At 26.2% G+C, this 20,114-nt stretch overlaps 1 protein-coding gene across 2 annotated transcripts; it reads left to right on the top strand.

Moving 5' to 3' along the window:
* The first annotated feature begins 950 nt into the window (after positions 1-950).
* LOC132929579 (uncharacterized) lies at positions 951-19,903 on the top strand. Of its 2 annotated transcripts, none has more exons than XR_009662123.1 (2): positions 951-1,711; positions 19,416-19,599. XR_009662123.1 is itself a non-coding variant. In XM_060995029.1 (2 exons), the coding sequence occupies exons 1-2, from the start codon at positions 11,170-11,172 to the stop codon at positions 19,738-19,740; spliced, it is 387 nt and encodes a 128-aa protein (XP_060851012.1). In that variant the 5' UTR covers positions 11,053-11,169; the 3' UTR covers positions 19,741-19,903. The 2 variants fall into 2 exon arrangements, 1 of the variants encoding a protein (XP_060851012.1); XM_060995029.1 differs by lacking the exon at positions 951-1,711 and adding an exon at positions 11,053-11,231 and having other exon boundaries at positions 19,416-19,903.
* The last annotated feature ends 211 nt before the right edge of the window (positions 19,904-20,114 follow it).

Genomic DNA, 20,114 nt, shown 5'->3' with positions numbered 1-20,114 from the left:
AAAGTTTTCACTCATTTTCAAACGTGACGCGCGGCCCAAGGTGGTCGTTTTACATATAGTATTAGGAGGCGTACGAATTGCTATCATTATACAGTACTATCAACAGTCGAGGTGAAGACTTTCCAAACATCAGTTAACTATGAGGTATTATTATAGACTGCTGTTGTCATGCTCCGTTCGTCTGTGTAACAGCTGCGCCAGCTAGTGAGCTGCAATTCTGTGATGATATTATTATTATTATATTCACTATTACCACTTGAAGGACTATTATAGTAGTTTTATAGTTATAGTATTATTTTATGCCTCGTGCCTATGCATATACTACTTATACAACATACCTAATATAAAAAAAAAAAACTCAACAATAATTATTTACATTTGCTTATACGCTTGACGGTCGCTCGTCACGATAACGTTATTTATACTTGTGTTTCGAGACTTGACAATGATGATTAATTGTGTTGAATAACGATACACGACATTCTGTTATAGTCTCCTAGTCCGCATGTCCCAAAATGGCCAAAATACACCTCGAAATTTCAATGTGTGCTGTTCAAGTGGAGGGGTAGCATAGGCATCCGAAACGCTCCAAATATTCGAATAGGTGCAAATACCGTTTTTCCGAGTTAATTAATTTCTATGCTAATCAGTATCGTAAAATATGCACAAATATGGTAGTAAATAATAAATAGCTAACATATTATTATATGCCTATAGAGGAGGATATATAGATATAAGAGTTGATACGTTTATAAATTTAATTTGAGTATTTTTACACGTACATTGTGGTCATATGGTCACTACTTGATTTGTGTAATAGACGTACATTTTTATTGTGACATAAACGGCCAAACGAGCTGTTATGGGTATTTGTTTTTTGTGACGTTATAAAATTATGAAAGTTAGAATCGAACTGGTTATAATCGACCCGATTTTCAAACGAAAAAGCAACTCGGTGAGAATATAATTCAAAAGTAAGACACGTAACACACAAGACGTCCGACAAGAACACACAACCGGATATCCGGATAGTATACTATATTGTTATGCAACCGTATAATATTATGTTTCGACGTTTGGTACCTACATAATATCTTGACGACGACGGGTCCGAAGAGCACGCTAACGCAAAAAGTCACCTGCCCCTTCCGGTACCGGACCTACAGTCTGCGCGACCACGTGACCCGGCACGTGTGGCAAGTTCTCCCGAAGTAGTACCCACTCCTTTCCCCTCTCCTTTTGAATGGCGTCCATTGCCAAGGTGGAGGAACACACTGTAATTGGCCGACTCCGCGGCATGAAATTTCATACAAAGCATCAACCGTGAAAAAAAAACCGCAGAAAACGTTATTTGTTGCGCGCTAACACCGACCGCGTCTCTCTGTCACTCTTCCTCTCACTGAACGACCCGTCTCCGGCCATCTGTACACCCGGCAAACACGGTTGTGTTCTAGTGTTGTGTTGTTCCGAAGACCATAGTGCCGGTAGTCGCATGTTATCGCCGACACTGGTCGTACCGCCGCCGACCCACACGCCGCGCCGTGACAACCGCGAGTCGTGTACGTATGTCGTATATATACATATAGTGTCAATATCATAATACTTTGATATAATAGTTAACCCGTGACAATAATAACAAGCGCGATTCGGTGTATACACGTCGTGTGTTGTACGCACGTACAGACATAAACATCGCGACACAGGCGAAAAGGTACGTTCAACACTATTGTTTATAGTGGGTACTTATACCTATATAATAGTATATTTATGATGAAATCAAATAGCGGTATTTAGAACTTTGAAGCAATATAAAGACAATACAACTCGACGTTCATTTATTTCGTCCCAAGTCGGTACCTAACGGTATATTTATGTATATATATATATACGGACCTTTTTATGTTCGTTGACGATTACAATACCTATTGAAAAATCATTTTCGATAAATACAACTGATTCAGCAAATAAAAAAAAAAAATGCAAATCGTAATTTTCGTTTAATTCATCCAATTTATTTTTACTGAAAAAAATACCTTTATTTTTAGAGCTATATATATATATATATATAGGTATATATTTTATTTTCAAGAATGCAGAAGTACCTCTATTATATTATGTATATAAACGCACAAAACCACGATTTCTCACTTTTTTAAGATTTACTCAATAATTTGCTTAATTATAAATACCTATAGTAAAAATAGTTCTATAATAAAATATGTATAGAAATAAAAAAACATAAAGAAAATACTTCCTGTTAGTCAATTCAATTTTACTATATTAATCATAACTCATAACTTATAACTTTTAAATCCAATTTTAAACGAATCAAGTGAACAAAATAAAAACATTTTTAAAAAAAATAATTGAACCATATTACATTGCACGCCTGTATATATTATACATAATACTTATATATTGTGTATACAACGTATTTTGAATATATTAAATATTTAATTAGTTAATAAGTTTGATAAATGTACATCGAATCCTGAATTAAAATTTCATTATTTTATTTTTAATTGCCATTATTGTAATTTTGTTTTTTTTTTACTAAAATATTCTGAGTTAAGCTAAACGTGCTTAATTATTTGTATCTTACAAAAATATTAAAACCATAAATCAATTAAACATTTATTTATTTTAAAATTAAATAAATTATAAAATCCTCTGTTTAATTGAATATTAATATTTTTTTTTACACTTTTTTAGAGTATAGGAATATTTTTTTATTATTTATTATATTTTATAATTATTGTGTTTTATTGTTTTACTTTAAGCAATTCAAGACATATATTTAGCAATTTTTCGCCCAGTAATAAACATAACCTTAAAAACCTCTACCAATTGTATAACAATAAACCTATCACACGGGAAAACAATTATTATGCATGAAAGTTTTATGATAAAACACATAAACTTATTTATTAATAGTTAGATATTCTCAAACATTATTTTAAATGTAAATAAATAATTTTAAATAGGCAGTTAAGAAATTTTTGTAAAATGCATAGATTATTCTTAATATTATTAAGAATAACATTTACTTAATTGGTTTAATCAAATTCAGTATTCTATTAAAATAAAAAAAACAATAATCTATCCTAACAACTATTAAGGAATCAGAAGTATGTAGCATTTTTTTTAGCTAGAGACATAAAATCAAATCTATACTTCAATAATCTTTGTTAAATAAACATAATTATAAAAATTAATTTGAAATTGGATGTATTTTCTAATTTTTGGTTCAATCAATGTTATTATGTAACTTTTTATAAAGTAAAGTATTATAATTTTAAAAAATATAGATTTACATAATTTTATGCATTATATTATTGACAAAATATAAAAATAAAATACTATTTTTGTATGTCATAACCTAAATAGACGGGCTTACAAATGAATATAGATTTGTTTACATTTTTACAAGATTCAAAATTATATAGGTAGGTAGGTAATGCAATTTTAATTTTTATAAACCACGGTTAACTATCCGAGTAAATAACCGTGTTCTAAACGTAAGATATTCAATATTTCTTATCGTTTATTTATTTCTATGACTAGCATAAAATATTTAAGTTAATAATTGTTAATATTAAAAATAGTGTAATAAACTTTTTAAACCATAGAATTAAAAGTAAAAACTAACCAATAAAAATTAAATTAAAGGAAAATATCAAATTTTCTTTTTTTTTTTTTTTTTTTTTTTTTAGTACAAACGTGATGAAATTAAAGTAATAACAATTACGTAGGTACTCGTATATAATAAAATACTAAGCTATTTAATTGGTAAATATATTTCAAGTCACTGCTTATTATTTTTTTATATTTATCAGATATAAAAATAAATAAAAATCGTTTAGTAAAAATAGTTTTGATTACATAAAATTCGTTACACTTTAAATGACTAAACCGAAATTCACTGAATAATCAGTTCGATGGGCAATATAAAAAAATCCTTGATCTGTATTTCCACCACAATGGATTTCAGACGAAATTAGAATAAAATCATTATAATTATACTCAAAATGTAAATCGTTATCTATGGCCGTACGTGACTTAATATTTTGAATACTTATTAATATTTTTATTTTAAATTATTTGTATTATTTTGTAAATTTTTTTTTCCATATCATCTGTTGTAAAAGATGGAGATAGCATGTAATGTCAACGTAGCTTCTTCTTGAGAAAACAAATGAGAAAATCAAAGATAAAACGTTTGATCAATAGATAAGGTTGCACGAAACTTAAGAATCACTTCTTATTTAATAAAAAATGACAAAATTAATTGAAAAAAAAAACGAAAAGGGAAATTCCATCGTCAGTTTAAAAAAATACAATAGTTATTCAATATCTCTTAAAAATAAAAATAAATCTATTGATATATCATTATAATAATTTTAATTCAATAGACTATTTGAAATGAAATATTGCCGTTAATAGTTCGTTTTGATAAATGATATTAGAAACATGAAGTTAATTTCAAATTTAAATCGTTTACACATTTCCACCAAGACGACTTAAAAAATATTAGCTTATTTCATCTTATGAAACTTCACAAAAAATAATCATACCGATGTTGAACAACAATAATAATAATAATTTCAACAACTATTATTTATTGTTCATATCGAACTCGAGTGTTGAACGTTTTTAAAAAGTGAAACAATATCCCTCTCGATGTAAATCCAGGCCATTGCACACGTATTTTTATGCTGCACAATATGCTCGTGATCGTACGCATTATTATTATTATCGTCGTTGTTTATCCAATGGCGGAATTCGCCCGTTTCGTCTCGGCGAGTCCGATACCTCGCGCGTCGTCGTTACACCTATGTGGGTACCCGAAGGTCGTCTCGGCACCGGCTCTACAATATCGTCATTACCTATCATCACATAAATCGCATGGTATACGCGGCGCGCACCGTGTCCAACCCTTCGGCGTGTAGCAGGACTGTCCGCGGCTATATTGGCAAACGCCGCGGTACACGGTATAATATAATACAATAATATACGCGTATTACGCCATCGCGGTCATATATTATTCAACGGAGTCCGTTCTTCTTTCGCGAGAGAGCTTTACGCCGATATGAAATAATATAATATATTTTACCGGGATTCCCGTCAGTATACGTATAATATAATGCGGACTACCTACGCAGCAGTGTCAGCGGCAGCGACGAATCGGGCGGGCGTGCCGTAAGTTATCACGTCTTTTATAATCTTATCGACAATGTGTAGTACGAACGCTATTTTTTCGGTAAGTACATAAATATTCGCGCGCGCGTGTGTGTGTGTGTGCTCTATGGTATTATAGGTACATAACGAAAAAAAAAAAAGTGTGAACGTATAATAAACCACGTGACGTTATAATGTATTATTATACGTTTGCCCTAGGAGAAGTGATGTCTTTCGGTTGGATTTGTGTGAAATTGTGATGGTGTCGCCGTCGACGTCGACGCGTATTGACACGACGTAAGTTTGGGACCGACCGAGTGGCGCGGCGGAAACAGCCGTGACCTTATGATATATATATATATATATATATATATACGTTCATAAATCATTGTCTACTTCAGACGTCCGCGACTGCCACCTCGTCTACCTCCACCGCATCTATACTACTGATGCCGCAGTCGTGTTGATCTCATTAACCGCTTATACCTAACGTGCGCGCGAACACAGTTCCCTATATAATAATATTATAATATTATAATACTACTTCTTCCACCGAATAACACATCGCCGCCGCCGCCGCCGCCGCCGCACGCTCGACAGCTTGCCCGAAATTTCGGTTGACCTGGCACAATATAATAATAGTAATGCCAGGTATAGGTACTATTGTCGCCGTACGTGACATTATTGTTATGATTTTTATAATGATTGTTCGAGATTTATGCCCTTGATCGAACCCGCTCGACAAACCTCATTCCCGTTCGATGAAATGCGTAATATACGTCATCATCTGTACGTTTATCTATTTAAATTTTGAAGTATGATTTTTGTGATTTTTCAGCGTACTTACGTAAAAACCACGTTTTTAAATACCTATATGCTTACATTTTTAATACTGTTTGAAAATATTTCTCTGTTGATATACTAATAATATAACATAACATATCCTAATTTTTTGTTTTTTTTTTTTTTTATTTGTTTAGACCATAATATTTATCTATGATAACATCAATGATGCAAAATTTTCTTTTTTTAAACAAAAACCACTCTTTATAACCGTAAATTATTACGATACGTTTCTATTCGAAATTTGAACGAGGAGGTTTTTGTGTTAACTATTAAACATTTTATAGGTACTAGTGTACGCTATTAGTTTCGGAAAATGTGAAAGATAATAATATTATGATGATTTTTGAATACTGTTTTATTTATTAATATCAATCTTATAAATTGTAACTATTTTGCCATTAATTTTATATTTTAAATAAATAATATTCAATTTTACTTTGTATTATATTTTATTATTGAGAATTATTATCTTTAGTAGATAAAGTTATCACTCATAGAGACGGTTTGTTGTTAGTTCAGATACACCGACATTTTCAAAAACATTACGTTATTCAAAATTTACAGTTAAAATGGGTAGTGCTTATTTGTAAAAAATATAAATAAAATATTACAGCACATTTTCAAACGGTATATAAATCCAAGTATCAAAAACAATGGTCCTTAAGTACTTCTACCATTTTAAAAAAATCAAAATTTTTTCAATGTTTAATTTTACGATAAAAATAGCTGATAAATGGAAGGTAGTTACATTTTAGAAGTAAATTACTATGGTGGCCAGAAAAAAATAATAATAATAATTACGTCTGTAGGTCACTGATCACTGTATTTGGTCAACGTATACATAACATTATAATATCATAATAATATATTAACAGTTACCGTTATAACTTATAACACACAAACCAGTGTGAATACGAAAATAAACCATGGGTGGAAAGGGCAATAATTAAGATTTTTTTTTATATAACTCTTGTCTCTTGTTAAGTACGTTATCATAATATTTCCGATGTCTGGCATTAATATATTTTTTGAATTTGCATAATTTAACTTTAACATTTATTTAATATCCTTATCACATGATGAATGTATGGACGTTTTCACGGGGAGGGGCTTGTATAATCTTTTTTTTAGTAACAAATAACAGGTATTGAAGTATATTTATATTATTATTATTATCTGTAACAACGATATCCATGCATAACTGATCGTGTATACCTATAAATAAATATATTGGTATAATGGTAACTGATAAATTTAATAATTGTTGATTCATTATCATTATTAACACTAATAATAAGGATAATATTTACAGAGATAATTATTATACCTAATAATTATAATAATTTGACAATAATACGAATAACAGCTGCAGATGGTAAGTGGTAACAAACATAAAAATTATATGATCTACTATGGTCTCCACGGACATCTTTGCAGTTGATTCGTATATTCCCCCTCCCTCTAATGAAGAATCCTAAGAACGCTACTGAATGAATGTATTGGTTTTATAATCATATGTTTTTTTTATTTGTATTACGTGACCTTAAAAAATTCTTTATAAACGGTAATTGTTTACGTAATAACTAATACTAGTTTTCAACAACAATGGTTTTGTTATTTTATCTTCATTTGAAATATGATCAACATTAAACACTTGGAATTTCTACTATATATTTATACAACGACAAACCCCCATCGAATTTTACTTGGTAGTTTAAATGTTAAAATCACAAAATATGTACTTGAAATGTATATGAAATATACAAAACATAACCGTAATGCTTGTATTTAAATACTTAACTACTTCTCTATAGAGAATTTTAAGTATCAATAGTACCTATGTTTATTGTTTATAAATGTTTTATCGTTTTATCAAAAATAAATAAATAATTGTTATTTATTTTTATACATTACTTTAGGATCTCAATAAAATCAATACATTTTAAAATAATTACTCTCTATACATTTGTAATATATTGTACTATTGAATAACTAGGTCCTATTCGCGTGAATACATAGTTCATCTAAGACAGTTAAAATCAATCAATGAAAACATTATTTTAAACAACGGGAAAGTGATCAATAAAATAGGGGGAAAATAGGAAACCACTATGCTGTACAGTAGGTGTCGAATGTACCCAGTCATTGAGTAATTCACCGAATGAATGTGTTCAATTCGAATTCAATAATAAATTATTGCATACGAAAAACAATTTTGAGTGAAGACCGTCTGTCTTCTGATATCATTATGTATATTTGATGATATATTATTATAATATATATATATATCAGAATAACAATAAATTATAAAAAGTAATTTATTTTACTATATTATAATATAATATGAGTAATACGAAAATATTTTATTTATTTTATTATTTTTATTTAATTAATGTAATAAATTAATAGTATTTATTTAGATTTTGGACCATGCATTATTGTTATTAACTTTTGAATGAATACAAAATTACCGGTGTAACTATATATGAATAAGTTAGTGGTATAAATAGCCATTAGATTAAAATAAACCTAAATATTTAGAAATTTCATTATATATTATATACAATAATATCATAATATATTATGTAAAATATTCAAATTTCCATGAAAGTTTGTTTAAATTACAATAAAATAACTCAAATTAATAATTTAAAAAATTAAATTTTATTTATTAATAAATAAAACAATCTGTGTATATGTTTTTTAGATTAGTTCCAACATTGATTGTAGAATAATTTATTTTATAATCAATGGTTTCAGTATGAAATACTTATGAGAAATATTGTATTAAAATATAAAGCTTTGACCAAGTGCATTTTTTTCATCGACATTTATGGAATAGAAAACTGAAAAAAAAATATCAAATGTCTATAAATAGCTCAAACAAAAGTCAAAATCGTTTAAAAGTTGTATAATTTATAGAAAAGAATAATATAAACATTTGTTAAAAAATTTAAATATCATCGATGCTTTTCGTTTTGAATTACAACAAAATAGGAAAATTGATTTTGTCAAAAACTGGTTTTGCATAAAAAATCCTGTTTATACCAATTATTTTAAAAAAGTGCTGGATATCTTTTACTTCGAATCACTAAATTATTAACTGGATTCACTTGCCTAAGAAAAAAATTATTGATATAAATAATTTAACCTTTTTTACTGCTCTAGAGGATTATGACAATAACAAAATACATCATTTTTAAATCAATACAATCATTGCTGCGCTTAGAATCTAAAATAAATTTTCACATGCTTAGTTGGTTTCAGATTGACAAATATGTCAAATATATTTTTTTAATGAACGTTAAGAACAACGTAACATTTGTTAGCATATTTAAAGGAAGTTCCATTGTATTGCATATAAAATAAAATATCCTTTCACCTTCATGTACTTAGTATATAATTTAGTTCCTATGCCTATTAACAATTAACTTTTACTCGAACATAGCCTATTAAATGATCATGCACTTCTTAAAACGAAAGATAACATTCTACAAGGTCATATAGGTACTCATATTTATTAACAAACTATAGTATTTTAATAAATCAATGATTTATCTTTATTGGTACATGCTATAATGGTGCAGAATAAACTAACTTAATTTAAGGATAAAGGCCCATAAAAAAATATTATATATTAAAAATTTTAATATTTTATTTATAGAATTAAAACTAATTTTAAAACAATAAATGATTAGATTTATTTAAAAGCGTAACTAAATGTTGTTTATTAAATAAATACAAGTACCTATTTATCTATTTGGTAGATTAGAAGATATAAATAAAATTGTTTTCAAGTATTCACAGAAAAAAAAAAGGTTTTAATCATTTAATTTTAAAATTACCCGTTTCTGAAAAAGTTATAAAAATGAAAAATGTTATATAATTTATGAAATTACAAAAAAATACATGAATCTGAGATATTTATCAAGCAATCTAAAGTAAATATGCAAATCCCTGAACTTTTGGTCCCAAATTATAACATTATGCAAATAGATATAATTAGCATTGACTAAAATGTAACCCAATTTGCAATTGACATACGTGAGATTTAAATGATAAAGTAGCTATTATTTTATAAATGATTAAAACTATGTACGGAATGATAGATTTAACGATTATTATACACGTACCGTAAGTGTCTTATGTTAAATCGGCCACTGTGTATTTATAAGTAGTACATATTATGATAATAATATATAGTTTTTGTAATTTTTTTTTTTTTTAATCATTTTAAATTCTAATAGATATTTGTGAAACATATAATAATATAAGATCATTAAGAATATTAATATTTTAGTTTAGGTTTGAAAACCCATTCTATCAAAATTATGAATAATATTTTGATATCTTATCTGAATCAATTTAAGAATTTTGTGTCAAAAAACAAAAAAAAACAATCACAACATACTCGCGTAGGTACAGTAGACACTGCTCGTTTCAGAATCATTTTTTTTTTTTAACGCAATATTTATTAATGAACAATAGCTGGTATTATACCAACAATAATACAACGTTGTCTAGCGCTGAACTGTGTTCCCGACACATGAAAATAATAATATAATTCTGTATGGTTATTTTTTAACCTTTATCGACAAACTCAGATAAACAGTTGCGCCTAACGCTTGTACCTATAGGAATTTTGATGATGCCCACGGTATACGATTTGAATTATGGTCAATAGTCACTGGTCACTACTGCAGTCTGCAGATTACAATAATTACTTCTATTAGGTAGGCACTATTCATTGAATGATTTGTTGTCGATTAATCCATTAACGAATGAATTATTATTCAAAACTATTAAAACAACAAAATCAAATTAATAATGTCACGGTTATTTATTTTCAAGTTCGATATGTCGACTCAACACTATAAATTATATTGTTATCGGATTCACGTATATTAATGAAGCTAATACTATTGCAAATATTAAATTTTTTATAAACAATTTAATTTTCTCCTACTCCGATATTTTCGTCTCGTGCGGTTTGATTGAACTGCCACAGTGATGCTCTAAGGTTACTCGGCGAACTATATTATATTTTTAGAAACAAAATTTAATAATAATTTATTATAACACTATAAATGTATAAATGTGCTTAGGTTTACCAATATGTTTTGGCGTTTTGCGTCATAGAAATTTATGATAATAAATTGTTATTTTCTCTTTACTATTCACGGAAGACAACGCATAAAGATGTATGGGTAAATATGTTTCAATTTTTTTTAATTATTATGTGAAATACTAAAACATAGTAAGGGCAATATCACTTTATCTATAGGTTGTGTTGTATATTTTTATAAAAAAAAAATCTTAATTTGGCGATTTATATTATTAAAAAATATATTTTTATCCTTGCCATTCACATCTTTTATGTACCTCTATCAACTCATTTTCGTGAATCATTTGTGGGACACCTACTGACGTTTTCTGAGGGATAATGATTAATGGTAGCAGAAAACATTTTTCGTACTCCTGCTATACTGTTTTTTATTTATTATTTTTATAGATCGATATGGTCAATTTATTTGCTTTTGCTTTTTGTAAAATCTCAGCCATAGCGATACATTTATCATAGTGTCGTGTAGTACATATAACTGGCAGCTTAAAAGATTATAACATTATAACAAGAGCATAATAATTATAATATCAAAAAAATGTTAATATACAGTATATGAAATTTGTATAAAAATATATGAAGAATTAATTTATTCTAATGTTTTAATTTCCTTAGGGTATCCTTAGATAGAATATTTATCCTATTTGAACTTCAAAATAAATATTATTATTAAATTATACGTTTAAGATTGTAATTTAAATATTTTATTCAAAATACGTATTACTAAATAGGTAATTGTTATTTTTTTAACTCTCTTAAATATCTCTAAAAACATTGAAATTGTTTAAAAATAGAAGTGACCAAATGTTAATAACTAATGGGTCAAATAAATTCAGTATATATACGTTTAAATAATGTCATTAATTAACTACTTGCCACCCACATGACGAATGGTGTAAATAATCATAATCAAAATTATTTAGATAAAAATAATATGTTAAACACTTTTACACACTAATAAACCACTAGTAATCATAAATCCTAAAACGAGTGTTTTTATAAGATGTGTTACCAAAATTCACAAATATGAAAAATAAAAAGATTATTTACACGTTATGTATTTAAAATGAACTGGAATATGTCAATCAAGAATATTCCATCGGGTTGTTAGATACTTTAGTTAATTGCCTTTTGAATGGCATTTCACCAAATTTCATGATAATTGGTTCATTGGAATGATCAACTATTTGTTTATTAACTAGGTACTGATATTGCAGACAATAATTGTAAATGTAATTTAAATTATTGTTACATTTCAATATTATACAAAACTACAAAATGATGTATAAATACGTATTTATGTTTTAATTATAAATTGGATATTTGAAATGTTTATATCCAAGAAAGAAAAAAAAACGCCTTTTCATACAATAATTTTATTATATCGTATTTGAATATCAAATAATTTGATTTTTAATGAAATATTTTTTTTTTTTTATCAATACTGAATATTTACCATCAGCCGCATATACTAATTTAGTTTGTTATAACTTTAGTTAGAAAAAATAAACATTCTACCTTTTCTACCCATGCTATTTTCACTTAATTTATTTTAAGCAAATATATATATATATATATATATACAGAAAGAGGAAAGAGAGATATTTAATGTTATTTAAATACTAAAAAAATAATATTTCATTACAACCTTTTAATTTTTTAATTTTCAATTAAATTCCATTAATACTTAGATTGTATAATTATATTTTAGTCAGTTTTGTTATGAACTTTAATTAAATTACCTTTGCAGGATTTAAATATGTAGTAACGAAAGAAAATTGAAAATTAATTTGTAAACTAAATAAATTGTTAAAAAAAAAATAAGTTAACATGTACCTATTAAATATACTTAATTTACTAATTATGTAAGAAAAAATATTACTTATCACTATTTTTTTTTTCTAATAGTAGATGCAATAGGTACATGACTTAAATTATAAATATTTAAAATATTTTTAATGTTACATTTCAATTTAAAATCATAATAATTATTTTAATGTTTTTGGTATAATTTTATATTGATTAAACAAAGGTACAAATAATTTAAACTCGAATATCATACAACTATACTTGTTCAAATCAAAATATTTTTAGCTACATGTATTTTAGATTTATTATTATTCAAAACTATAGTAATAAAAATGTGTTTAATTTTAATTTAGGAAAAGTTATTATGTATTTTACCTGCATGGCTTCATAGAATTAAAATAATACATGCACATACGAAACGTAAGAACTAAACTATGGATCTATATGGCATGTTTCGGATACAAACAATATATGAATAAAATAATGTTAAGTTAAATAGTTCTTGGAAATATCCTGGAAACACTATTTCTGTTAATGAAAAATTAGATTGAAGATCCAATAATGATTTTCTTATTTTCTTAATTATTTATAATTACTTATCTGCTGTTTAATTTGAACAAATATAAGGTAAAACAATAACCATTTACATTAATCCCCTCCACCATTACCCTGAGACTATGAAATATGCTATAAATACTGTTGGCAAAGAAACCGTTTAGCTTGAAAAAAATGCATATATTATAGATGAAAATATCAATAAAAATAGGAATCAATGAATCTTATCATTTTAATGTAATGGTAGTAAGCTTAATACAATAGATAATATCGTACCTATAAAAGATAAAATTACGTTAATTTTATTCATTTTTCTTTGGCAAATTGACGTTAAATTTAACATGTCGTAAATATTTGTCTTTCAGCCGCTTATTTGATATAAATAATATGTTTTTCCTTGTAAATGTATACATGACATACATTTATGGTGAAATATACATCAATTTTATAATAATAATTGTTATTATTTTAATAAGTCAAGTTCAAGTATAATGAGCACACTGTTGATAATACATTATTGATTTGATTTAATATTTATTTACACACGCAATGTTATAACGTTACTTAATAATAATTGCAGTTTTGTGTAACAATACTAATTATGCAATTTTATACATTAACATTGGTAGAAGTGTCGAATGTATTAATACTATATTAATATATGTATTGGGTACAATATATTGTTATGGCGATTATAATAGTAAAGTGATAATTAAAATATATGAACACATCTGATTATTTTTGAATAGGATTTTTTTTTACTCAGTTGTTTTTAAAATTAATAATATAATACCCATTTCATTGTTTTACTTTTTTTTATGGTAACCATATAACGAAGTACATATAAATAGCACTAAATGAGTTTGAGAGGGTAAATTTTTTGGATATACCACTGATTTTTTTTAATGAAAAACTTGAAAAGATTGCATTGGAAATCGATAAATATGAAATATAATATTTATAAAAAAAAATGTAATCATTTATGAATAGCTTTTAGTGTCAAGGTTAGGTTAATAAGATGGTGATTTTTCTATTTTCATTCCATTTTTTTTTTTTTTTGTGTCAAACTTATTATCCGTAACACGACAATACGATCAGTTCAAGGATCTAAACACAAATCGCACGGAGTTCATAAAGTGAATTCACAAATTAAAATGATAATACTTTAAATCAATACACAGTTATTCACAATAAAAATATATTTATAGGAGTTATAAATCCGGAACAATGCCAATATAATACAGTATTTACAGGAACAGGATCAGTAGTAAAATTATATTTCATTTATTTAGAAGACTGCTGATTAATGTATATAGTATTGTATAATCTATATTGAATCCAAACTATGATATCAATTATGTAGGTACCTATCTTATTAATAATTATTCACCTGGTAAATGTGACTCGTTGAAGAACGTCTTCTCCATGATTGATTTATTTTTGTTTAATCTAAAACAAATAATTTAATATTAAGTACGTTCTATGAAAAAAAAAATAGGTACATATAATAAAATGGAAATTGATTTTTATTTAAGTATTTAATAAACTCTGATAAATAATATACGTTAGGTATGCAGCGATAAATTAGGTTAAATATGTAGCATTATTAATTATAGTTTATTTCAAAAACGAAATATGTATATAATATCCCTATAATATATTATATATTAACTAATATACATAGTATTCTGAAATTATAAATAACGACAATAATAATAACATTAATTTTTACATTAGTATTCAATTCAATGATATAATACGTACCTACGTAAAAAAATACAATTTGAGCATATGATTTTAATTTTTAGTTATACAATATTATGCAAAAAATTCATGGACAAAATACTCTAATAATCTTTCACTCTCCTCGACCGTAAATAGTAGCATATAATGATACCACATAGAACAGTTCTCAACCTTCGTAACAAAAGTGAGACCAATTGAATGGACATAATTATCATAGATCATACACTGCAAGGTTATTATAAATTTCAAAAATGGGTTGAGAGGTCTTATAAAAATAATTCTTTGTTTGAAGGTTTTAAAAATAATAACCGTAAAAACGATTCGTATTTGTAACTGACGGATTCAAGTATATGTCATTTAGAAATATAACCATTGTGATAATATAATATATTTATAATTTAAGTAATAGTAAGCTATGTTTATTTACTTCAATAATGCAGTTATTCAAAATCTCATTTTTAAAATTCTTAAATATACTTAGATAAAGGTCATATTTTCTGTGATATTAGAAGCAACTATTTTTTAGATAATAAGAACCTACGTTTTTCACTTCAATAATAATATTTTGAAAGTTTTGATATATCTAAATCGAAATTTAAACGAGTAGTATCCTAGTTATTATACATTAGATAATAAGAGTAATAGACTTGGAAAATATGGAGATTATGAACATTTAAAAATTATAATATTCAATAAAAATAATAAATTAATAATAATATTTATCGATATTTTATAATTTGTAAAAATTGTTAGAATATAATAAATATTAGATTCAGTATTAGATTTATTTTATATTTTTTTTATTTAAATCATTTTTTATAAATTTATACTTAGTATAAATAAATTATCTACTCTATAACTACCTACTCATTAGAACTTTGTTTTAGATAAGTACATCTGTATATTTTAAATAATTAAATATAAAAAGGGAGTTCTGGTTTCTCAAATTAAAAACAGAAATTTTTATCACCATAACACACTTCTTAAATAGTATAAAATATTTCAAGTTATTAGTGTTCAATATCACATTATTTAATCAGATAGCACATTTTTTTATCTGTACAAATAACTTATACTATGTATTTATATTTTCAATACAAAATTAATAATGAAATAAACTCCTATTATAAATATATTTAAATAATAATCAATTTTCTAGCTATAAGTAATGTTTTTGAAAATTTAATAACAAGACTTGCCTAATTTATATTTCTAGAAAAATCGTCTTTAAAGCTTAATATTGATTGAACTAATCTTTCAATGACTAATTATGAATGATGATCGTAAATAATTGTTGACATTTTTTAATACAGAAAAAGGCCATTTCCCATTTGAATTATGATATGCCTGGCAAACAAATTATTATTTTTAAAGTAATTTCAACATTAAGGAAGTTTTTGTTTAAGAAAGCGTTAATATTGAGCTAATTTTGTACTTTTTCGTTACATAGTAAAAATATATTTTTTTTTAATGAATTATTTTATCATAAAATCGTGTGTACCATATCCTCTAAGTTACAGATGTACAGTTAAATTGATTTAATATACTTTATCAGAAAAACATCTTACTGGTCACATTTGACATTTTTGTTTTATTAAGTTGAGTGTAATTGATTTGACCATTATAGTATAAAACTACGATAATCTTCAATAGTACTCGCGTACTATTAAAAATGACATGAGATTTCCTCTTTTTAAAATACTAAATCAACTAAATCGTTTGCAAACCACAGTGAAAATAGTATGTAAAATATTAACATACAGTAAAAACACAAAATAGTGTATGAAAAGCATCAAATAATGGAGATCCAATAGAATTGGTGTGCAAGTATTATTATGTTGTTATGATAATGAAAATTAATTTGTACGAAAGTAATAGACTTTATAAAAATCAAAGAAACAATGAGATAAATTGATGATTAATTTACGTATAACCAAAATAAAATAAATATACGATAGAGATCCTCCAGCACTACTGGATAAAAAGATTACACTAATATTGGTATATAATTGCTTGTGACTAACAAAGATACGAACTAGTCATGACGAAACGAATTAGAAACGTCGTTAATCTGAAAAAAAAAATGTTAGTTACAAAAGCCTTCGGGACACAATTAGTAACGGCCCTTGTGCACAGGAATAGAAATTGAATCATCGGGAAGATGGAAATCATAACAGAAAATTAACGTATGATAAATTGATGAGCATAAATGGATAAAAAAAATCAACTTCGAAAGTAATTTACGTCTTGTAAGAACAAATTAATAGTAATACGAGGCGGCAAGTATACGGCTATTAACTAGACACTTTTTACCATTAAAAATAAGTGCTCAATATTTACATTAGCGCCAGAAATTAAGCGACTTCAGGCATGCTAACAAAGATTCCACCACCTGTAGAATAGTTGCTTGTAGTACTGTTTTTGACTTATTGAAAAATATTGTAATCACTTAAACTTAATTATTCGTCAGCTATTTATTCGTGAAATTATGATCCAGTTGATAACATTATAAATATATAATTAATACAAGCAATATTATATTTAAAATTATTAAGCGTTGTCCTCAGACCTCAACATTTTTTGTAAAATTGAAACAGTACGTTTAGAAATTTCAACAGATCAGCAACAACGGCAAAATTATTCTGTGGTCAAAGGTTCGGACTGTATTGTCTATTTAATATGTATAGTGTTAATCATTAAAAAATGTAATTAAATTAAAATTAAACGTTGTCTTATCAACTATACTCGAGTATTCTTAACTGATGAAAAAGAAGAGGAATTTTTTTTGAGCCGATTCAAAATCCGAAAATCTAAGTAATAACTTCTTGATCTGTAAATTGTAAATAAAATATTATTCAATCACTATTAATTTTGATTTGTGTCCAACGCTTAATTTGAAAACAATACTATAATAGTCTATAAAAAATGCATATTGAACACTTAATCGTATTATGGTAAAAATTAAGCTTCCAGTAATCGGTACATCGACATTTGACGGTCAGTAACTGAAAACTTGATTTTTTAATGGACTCAGTGATGACTAATTAAGAATGCATGTTAAGAATGATTAATTACTGCACTATAACCATTGCTAAATAAAAAGTTAGGTAGGACAACAATATGTGAAAAGGTAAACAGATCTTTAAATTCAATTGTGAACAGCGTGACAATGAATAATAAGTGCACAAATAATACAACATGTATATACATTGTATACAGTATATAAGTAGGTATTAAATAAGTCGACATTGCTCATAAAAAATGAAACAATTTAAAATAAAATCCTGTTATACTCTTAATAAACAAACAATAACTAAAATAAATATCTAAAAAAACATTTGTATCAATAACGTTGAACTGTTGTAGTACTCTAATTCGATTTGTTGTAATGTTTTACACGTAGGTACCTACTAATTTTGTTACCAAAATACGAAACAATAACTAATTGATATGCTAAATTATTAATTGTAATACAATTTTCAAAACAAAATTAAATTACAAATTATAAATAGTTTTTTTTTTATTCATTAAACCAATGACTAACGATGTAAATTTTAAAAATGAACGTTTTATATACTTAAGTATAATCACAAAGTATAAAATGATAATATTGATTTTTCAATTAAATTTTACAATTTAAATTAATTATTTTTAATGCATACTATAATGAAACGATGACAACGAGATTCATGAAATTTTCGTTTTTTATATAATTTAATATGTATATATAATCAGAAGAGATCGTACAAAAAAATCAAAAGGCAAGTGTAGGCTCTTACTTTTTTTCTGTATTGGAAACATAAAAAAAAATTACAATTTGTTTACAAATATAATACAATAAGTAATTGTGTTGTTTTTTTTTTTTAACTAGACTGGACTGTGTAAGGGAAGGAAGCGTCCATTGACACTACTTCCGATATGAACTCGATTAGGCAATTTACTTGATTTTAACTTTTAGCCAATAATCAAATCACACTTCTTTGTATTTATTTATTTATTTATTTATCCAAAATATTTCGTTTTAATGTACAAGTTTTAGTGAACCTACATTTTACTAATTACTTACCTACTAATTTAGTTTTAAAAAAAATATAATATATCATTATCGTTTTCAACATTTGCGTTGAACTTATTTTTGTTTTATCTTGTTTGTGTACAGGTATTCAAGTCCGAAACGTTCGTGGTTCGTCGAAGAAGAAATGGGGCGTAAGGTGCAGGGTGCAAATGATACGTACGACATAGACGGACTGATCTCACCTATTTATGCGATGACAACGGTCGGCGCGGACAAGAACAGCAACGGCTGGATGGGCTACAAGGCAGTGCCCATCGATGAACCCAAACCACGGACCCCATTGTTCCTGATCGATAATGGCCTAAGCGCCAAGACACTAGACGCCATGTTACACATATTCATTATATGTTTAGTACTTTTCATTATTATTAACTGTATGTGTAAATTTGTGTGGTTATTTTTAAAATGATATTGTTTTATTTATTATTGTATGTATACTGTATATAGATAGTCTTAAGTACTTTGCTAAGATATTTATAATTAGAATTTTTTTTTTTTTTTTTTACATGTAATATTATTTATAAATCGTATTTTGTTCATAAACTGTATAATATAATTTATTGACAGTTAGATTTCATAGTATTTACTAATTTCATTCACCTAAGAATACAACGACAATAGTATTATATCGTATTTCATTATTATTGTTATTCAAAAAATACATAAATACCATCGAGGTAAACATGTAGTAAATATCTCTGTTCAGAATTAACTAAAATTAATACCATCGTAAAATTAAGTAGTAATCTAATGAAAAAAAAAATTGACCAACAACAAAGTAAA

The sequence above is a fragment of the Rhopalosiphum padi genome, chromosome 4 (genome assembly GCF_020882245.1).
Source record: "Rhopalosiphum padi isolate XX-2018 chromosome 4, ASM2088224v1, whole genome shotgun sequence".
Taxonomy (NCBI): domain Eukaryota; kingdom Metazoa; phylum Arthropoda; class Insecta; order Hemiptera; family Aphididae; genus Rhopalosiphum; species Rhopalosiphum padi.
The sequence above is the reverse complement of the archived record's forward strand: the minus strand, read 5'-3'. Positions and strand labels throughout refer to the sequence as shown.